The sequence below is a fragment of the Corylus avellana genome, chromosome 3, assembly GCF_965113065.1.
Source record: "Corylus avellana chromosome 3, dhCorAvel1.hap1.2, whole genome shotgun sequence".
Lineage (NCBI taxonomy): Eukaryota > Viridiplantae > Streptophyta > Magnoliopsida > Fagales > Betulaceae > Corylus > Corylus avellana.
This window is the reverse complement of record NC_142492.1, coordinates 21,138,289-21,146,057: the sequence shown is the minus strand read 5'-3', so window position 1 is coordinate 21,146,057 and position 7,769 is coordinate 21,138,289. Positions and strand designations below refer to the sequence as shown.

At 37.2% G+C, this 7,769-nt stretch overlaps 1 protein-coding gene across 1 annotated transcript; it reads right to left on the bottom strand.

The window, feature by feature from the left end:
• Positions 1-396: 396 nt before the first annotated feature.
• LOC148586907 (uncharacterized) lies at positions 397-1,125 on the bottom strand. The gene is made up of 2 exons (XM_088514390.1): positions 724-1,125; positions 397-630 (listed from the first exon to the last, which is right to left on the bottom strand). Exons 1-2 carry the CDS (start codon positions 1,123-1,125, stop codon positions 397-399), a joined length of 636 nt encoding a protein of 211 aa, XP_088370516.1.
• Positions 1,126-7,769: the final 6,644 nt, after the last annotated feature.

Here is a 7,769-nt window from a genome sequence, read left to right as displayed (position 1 = left end):
ATTTGCATAAATTGCACAGCAAGCATGAGGGCATGGAATCCCATTCAACCGCCACCTACCACATCCACATGTTCTTGATTTCAGATTGACAACCCTCCTAGCCTCATGATTGTGGTCAACCTCAAATGTCAAGTCATTACTCCAGTGGGAGATGTATTTCCTAGCATCTGACGTGTTCCTATCTAACTTCTTTACAATCTTGGGGCAAATATTTTTGGTTGACATTGCTGCACCATTTCTTTTTTGGCTAATCTAACTCCTCAGTTGCCACCTTATCATCTCCATGCCAGTAAGAATGGGCTGATCTCTATCTTCAAGTACCCATGCATCGAATGTCTCAACTGTATTATTTAGAAGTATGTCACTGTAATTGTATGCCTTGAAAACTTGCCTTGACTACATCTTTGAGTCCACCTTCTCGATGTAATCATGGGTTGTAGTATCCATTCTTTTTATCACAGACATGTAGTACTTGAATTGATTTTCATTTGTTGCTCGAGCTGCACCCCACAATGCATCCTTGTATGCCTTGCCCTTGTAACCTTTGTTCTTGAAGTTTGCATGCAAATGTTTAACACATAATCTGTGCTCCACATCAGGCATTAGATACTCCATGGCTTCCATCAATCCCTGTGTAAGAAAAGAACAATTTAATTAACACATGTTATTGAAATGTTGTCACAAATGTTAAATATTCATTCAATTAGGATGTCAAGTTTTTACCTTTTGTCTGCCGGACATAAATGACCATGTCTGCTCCCATGGATTCCCAATATCCTCCAACAAAGTGTTCAAAAACCATGTCCATGTGGCTTTACTTTCAATCTTGCATATAGCATATGCTATTGGGAAGATGTCATCATTCCCATCTCGTGCAATGGCAGCATGTAGTTGCCCACCATAATGACCATTCATAAAGCAGGCGTCCACACATATCATCGGCCTACATCCAGCCAAGAAACCCCACTTACAAGTAGCTACGGAAACATACATTCTTTGAAAGAATACCCAATCTCTTTGTATGTAAGCTAAGCTACCGGGATTCCACTTACGTATTGCATTACAATATACTCTTGTAAGTTTGTACTGCTCATCATGTAACCCGGTTAACAACTTCAATGCCATTCTTTTGGCACTGTGGCAAGCAAGCAAAATTAGCTTTACATTATAATCCCTTCGAACCGCCTCTTTCAAAGCGCTAGCCTTCCAATTAGCTTGATTTTTAAAGCTATCAATGTATCGGTGTGCTGCCCTGTAGTGACTCAAATAATTAACTAAGCTTAGGTAGCTTAGTTAGAGGGTTAAGTTGGACTTTGGGTCACTAGGAACAGTTAGAAGGGTATTTTGGGAATTTTGAACTTTTAAACCGAACGTACGCTAGGGTTGCCGAAAGTACACTCTTGTTTTTACTGAGGACGTACGCATGGGGACCACCGTACGTATGCTGACAATAGTATGCCGTACTTTGTAAATAGTACATGGACGTACGCTACGGACTACACGGACATACGCTACTTTTGGAATACCCCTTGGATAATATCTGGACGTACGCTACAGCCTTTGTGATGTACAAATTTAATTGTACTCGCAAGCGCACGAGTCGTGTGCAATATAGTGTGTGTGCAAGTGCGAGGTCGATCCACAGGGAATTGTGTTTGTGAAATTTAATTTCTATCTAAATCAATTATATCTTAACCTAGTTCCGAATGATTTTGATTTTGAAAATAAACTAACATAAACTAAATAAAATAAAAATAATCAAAAGATAAACGACTAAGGTTTTAGAATTCACCTCACCAAATCAAAGTATACATTCTCATGTTTCCATTCATGCATCCGACAAACAATTAAACCCTATATATGTTCTATTGTTTTTTTATAAACCAATTGAATCATTCGATGGATCCATCTCTATTACAAATTACAACGAATATCCAATGGATATAAGTCTCAATCAAATCATTCGATGTATCCGTTGGATGAAACACAACGAATATCCAACGTTTTCACGATTTATAAACAACAATCAATCACAATTTTGTCACACAATTGAATTGAAACGAACATACATTACATTAAACGACGGATTTGTACGAACAAAACATAAAAATATAAAACTAATCAATGGCGAGGCTTCATCTTCAACCTTAGTTGAAGATTTAGCCTCTCATGACAAAAGAAATCATAAAGAAGCTAAATTAATTCATTAAAATTAAAAACTTACAAAAGAATTCGAGTTCCAAGCTACAAAAACCCAGAAAACACGAAAAACGACCAAGAACGGCGCCCCCGGCGCGTCTCCGTCTGATCCCCTCAATTGTGAGGCTTAGAGGTCTATTTATAGGGTTTAGGAGAGTCCTAGAAGCCCTAGTAATCCTAGGAATTTCGGAGATTTAAGTCCAAGCCCAATTAGGTTAAAGAAAACCTAAGCCCAAATCGGAATAGGATTCGCCCAGAATTGCAGTCCTATCTTACGGCATGATTTTGGCCTTGTAGCGCTCCGAATTGAGAAAATGATATTTCACAATGAATTGTATAAGTTTGAGCTATCTTTCCAATGCCGCTTGAATCACCTCAATCGGATATCTGAGCTGAAAGTTATGACCAAAATACCGAGACGTATTCAGAATCCAATTTTGCATCCAATCCGATTTGACTTCAAATTGAGAAATTCCGAATTAATCCTTTCCTTTATTTGATTAAACTTTAACCATGATTGGTTAAGCTTAACCATATCTTCTAGATCTTCCCAATTTGCCCTTTAAGCTTGGAATTTTTCTAGAAACGCTTTATTTTCTTCCAAAAGCCTATAAAACAAAGAAAATACAAAAAGGAAGTAAAATGGCCTAATTAACCAAAACTAAAGGATTAAAACATGCAAGTTAAAGGTTGAAAATATGAATATTCTAGCACTTATCACACCCCCAAACTTACATATTGCTAGTCCCTTAGCAATACAAAACTAAAAACAAGAATGGAAAAACAAAAAACAAAAAACAAAAGATAAATCCATCTTTCGTGGGATGTACGATTGCATTTAGCATATGCAACAAGCCTTTTAAACCCCTAGGCATCCCTAGAGGACGAGTGAAGTCTCATGAGGGTTTAATAGAAATGATGCCCACAAACATTTTTAGCACTACGTCATTGACAAACACAATTTTCATACAAACATATGGTTCTCATATCATGAGCAGGTTTAACAAAGTAAACACCACAATCAAATCATCAAGCCAACCACAAATCATTCAACTCAAAGGTGGAAATTTGAGACAACAGAAGCTCCAAATGTGCAAAGTGAGACTAACACAAAGTTAAGAGGCTTCAATTTTTCTCAAAGTTTGGTGTACCTCAAAATTCATAGGAATTTACACAAATGAAAACACCAAAGGCTTAGATCAAGACATGCATTTATATATATATATATATATATATATATATATATATATTTTTTTTCATTTTTTTTTTTTTGTGTAGGCTGTGCAATGTTCGGCTCCCTTAAGCTTTCTAATTGACCTATGTAACGAGTATTGGGCCAGTGACTCCCAAACTAGATGGTTTTAGGGCACTAGATGTAAAACATCCCTAAGGCTTAATTACTCAAGTCAAAAAGGCTACGAAGCCAAACTAGGCATACAGTCAACCAAGTTGAATTGCTCATCTTTTTACGTGAACACTCAATGCTTAGTGAGGCATGAGATCCGGTTACTCAATGAAAATCTCAAACTGATGATGACAATTTTTTTTTTTTTTAAATTTTTTATCTTCAAGCCAAGGTTTCATCAACACTTCATCCTACAAATCACAAGGCACACCCTAATCAATCCAAATCTCATACCTCACAAACTTTATGCTAGTGTGCTTGTGATAATCAACTCAGACATGTGAAGTCTCTCTAATCCACCAAATGAGTCAAAGGACTCGGATTTCAAATGACATGTAGTGTTCAAAAAGTTAAACACACTAATGACATGCAAACCACAGTTATGATGTAACTCATGACCAATCAACAATATAGCACAATTTTTTTTTTTAAACAAAACAAACAGATAAAAACAAACAAAAAGACACAAACAAACAAAAAGACAATGTGTTTGTCCACACCCCCAAACTTAAATGACACATTGTCCCCAATGTAGCAAGAGACACCATACCGTAGGATGCGGAAACTCGAGTGTGCAAAGGCCAGGGCGTCCCCCAAACTTGAACACCAAAACACCTGTCAAAATCTAGCAGCAATATTTTCTCATAGAAACAAATATCAAAAGATTAATTGCTGATAGAAATAAAAAGAAAATGACACAAAATGAAATGACAAAAAAGGAAAAGAAATCAAAATAAAGTGCTGAAAATAAAAAGAAAGAAAGAATACCACACTTTCCTCGATCGTTTGGGTGTCCAACCAATCCCTTCCATCCTTTCTTCTTAAGAATTTGATATCCCTCTGGAAGGATGTTTTGCCGTCTCAGGTAGCCTAGTTGCTTGCTTCGAAAGATCTTCTTAGGAACATGGTTCCTAGATTTGTGACCTTGTGTGCATAGATCCTTGAGAATTTTAGCATGAGCCGGCTCTTTGAGACATTGAAGAACTGAAGGTTGGGGTTCATGAATTGTCTCAAGAGGGATTTTGATGAAGGAGTGAGCTTCAGTACTCACTCCCTTGTCACTGGACAGATTTGGAGTTGATGGGGGCTCAATGTGATCAACCTGCTCCTCTTTTTCTTTCTCCTCATGGTTACCCACAATGAAAGCCTTAGCTGCTAATGAGGGTGAGTTAGGGAATGATATCTCAGTGGTTTCCCCATTTTCAATTCGCATCTTAGGAGTGGAGTCCAATAAGGCATCAGCTTGCTCAAGTAACTTGTCAAGGTCTAGGTCACATCCAAATTGAGCAAAACACTTTCCCAATGGGTCCTCTAGACTTGTCTCATCAACAGTCTCCTCAACAATTTTCTCTCTCCTAATTGGGGTGGTGGCTTTGACATGCTCATGATAAGGATTGCTAGAATCATCCTCATCAATCATGTAGTGCCTTTCAGCCATCAACTGACTTTGAAGCTCTTCTTCCTCTATTCTAGTGAGTTCAGCAACTAAATAACCAAGCTGTCCTTCCAACTTTTCAATTGCTTGAGTGTTGGCCATGGCTGCATTCTTCACTTCATTTATGGCTTGGGAGTTGACCATGGTGGCATTTTTAAGCTCTTGCAAGGTTTGGCCATTAGACTGTATGAACTCTTTGAGGGTGTTTTCCAATGATAAATCTTGTGGAGGATAATTGCAGGGTGAAGGGGTAGAGGATTGGTTGTCGAACTGCGGATATTCAGGATGGTGCAGTTCATCAAATTGGGGAGTATAATTTCCCGTAGCATTAGCTTGCCACGAGAAATTAGAATAGTTGCTCCAATCGAGGGTGTAGCAATTGAAATTTGATTCAGACCCCAAACTGGAGAAATTGGTGTTCATCTGCTTATGTGAAAAATTGGAAAATTGTCCCCAAGATGCACAATTACTTGAACTATGATAAGGGTTAGAGCAGTATGAACATGGTCCATGTGGGTGAAAATGATGAGGATGGTTGGAAAAAGCGGGTGTCCTACAACTAAGGGTAGCATTAAAATTACCTAAAGGAAAATTCATGCTTATCCTCACTCTTTAAACAAAGCACACTTCCACATGAAACATTAACCAAAATTTTTTTTGGATTTTTTTGGTTTTCTTTTTTTTTTTTAAAAAAAAAAATAAACAAAAATACCAAAAATTAAAAACAAAAAATCAAAACAAAAACTCACAAAACGGACCAAACATAAGTTTGGCAAAATTCAAGGTGCTGGCCCATTTTGGTGTAGTCTGCAAAGGTGCACTCGAGCGCCAGTGATGTGCGATCGAGCGTACATGGGCGCGGGGTGTGCACTCGCGCGCACCTGCGGAAGTGTCGAGCGCAGGCACGCGGGATGCTTTCTGCGTTAGGCTCGAATGCGCTCGAGTGTAGGTGATGTGCGATCAAGTGCTTTGGCAGGGACTAGTTCCTTCTGCAGAGCTACAACAGAAACAACAAAAACAAACAACTTTTTCTCTTTTTTATTTTTTTCTTTATTTTTTTATTTTTATTAGTAACTATAAACAGAAACAAATAAAAAAAATAAAAGGCAACAAACTGTAAAAAGAAAATAACTAGTAGAAAAATAAAATCAATTTAAACAAAAATCAATTTTCACAAACAAACAAATCCCCGGCAACGGCGCCAAAATTTGATGTACAAATTTAATTGTACTCGCAAGCGCACGAGTCGTGTGCAATATAGTGTGTGTGCAAGTGCGAGGTCGATCCACAGGGAATTGTGTTTGTGAAATTTAATTTCTATCTAAATCAATTATATCTTAACCTAGTTCCGAATGATTTTGATTTTGAAAATAAACTAACATAAACTAAATAAAATAAAAATAATCAAAAGATAAACGACTAAGGTTTTAGAATTCACCTCACCAAATCAAAGTATACATTCTCATGTTTCCATTCATGCATCCGACAAACAATTAAACCCTATATATGTTCTATTGTTTTTTTATAAACCAATTGAATCATTCGATGAATCCATCTCTATTACAAATCACAACGAATATCCAATTGAGATCAAATCATCCACTGTATCCGTAAATCACAATGGATATAAGTCTCAATCAAATCATTCGATGTATCCGTTGGATGAAACACAACGAATATCCAACGTTTTCACGATTTATAAACAACAATCAATCACAATTTTGTCACACAATTGAATTGAAACGAACATACATTACATTAAACGACGGATTTGTACGAACAAAACATAAAAATATAAAACTAATCAATGGCGAGGCTTCATCTTCAACCTTAGTTGAAGATTTAGCCTCTCATGACAAAAGAAATCATAAAAAAGCTAAATTAATTCATTAAAATTTAAAACTTACAAAAGAATTCGAGTTCCAAGCTACAAAAACCCAGAAAACACGAAAAACGACCAAGAACGGCGCCCCCGGCGTGTCTCCGTCTGATCCCCCTCAATTGTGAGGCTTAGAGGTCTATTTATAGGGTTTAGGAGAGTCCTATAAGCCCTAGTAATCCTAGGAATTTCGGAGATTTAAGTCCAAGCCCAATTAGGTTAAAGAAAACCTAAGCCCAAATCGGAATAGGATTCGCCCAGAATTGCAGTCCTATCTTACGGCATGATTGTGGCCTTGCGGCGCTCCGAATTGAGAAAATGATATTTCACAATGAATTGTATAAGTTTGAGCTATCGTTCCAATGCCGCTTGAATCACCTCAATCGGATATCTGAGCTGAAAGTTATGGCCAAAATACCGAGACGTATTCAGAATCCAATTTTGCATCCAATCCGATTTGACTTCAAATTGAGAAATTCCGAATTAATCCTTTCCTTTATTTGATTAAACTTTAACCATGATTGGTTAAGCTTAACCATATCTTCTAGATCTTCCCAATTTTCCCTTTAAGCTTGGAATTTTTCCAGAAACGCTTTATTTTCTTCCAAAAGCCTATAAAACAAAGAAAATACAAAAAGGAAGTAAAATGGCCTACTTAACCAAAACTAAAGGATTAAAACATGCAAGTTAAGGGTTGAAAATATGAATATTCTAGCACTTATCACTTTGGAATACCCCTTGGATAATATCTGGACGTACGCTACAGCCTTTGGACCGCTGTGTAAACAATACCAGACGTACACCCCAATAGTACCCGGACGTTCGCTACTTTTCAGAGTAGTTGGTAGCAC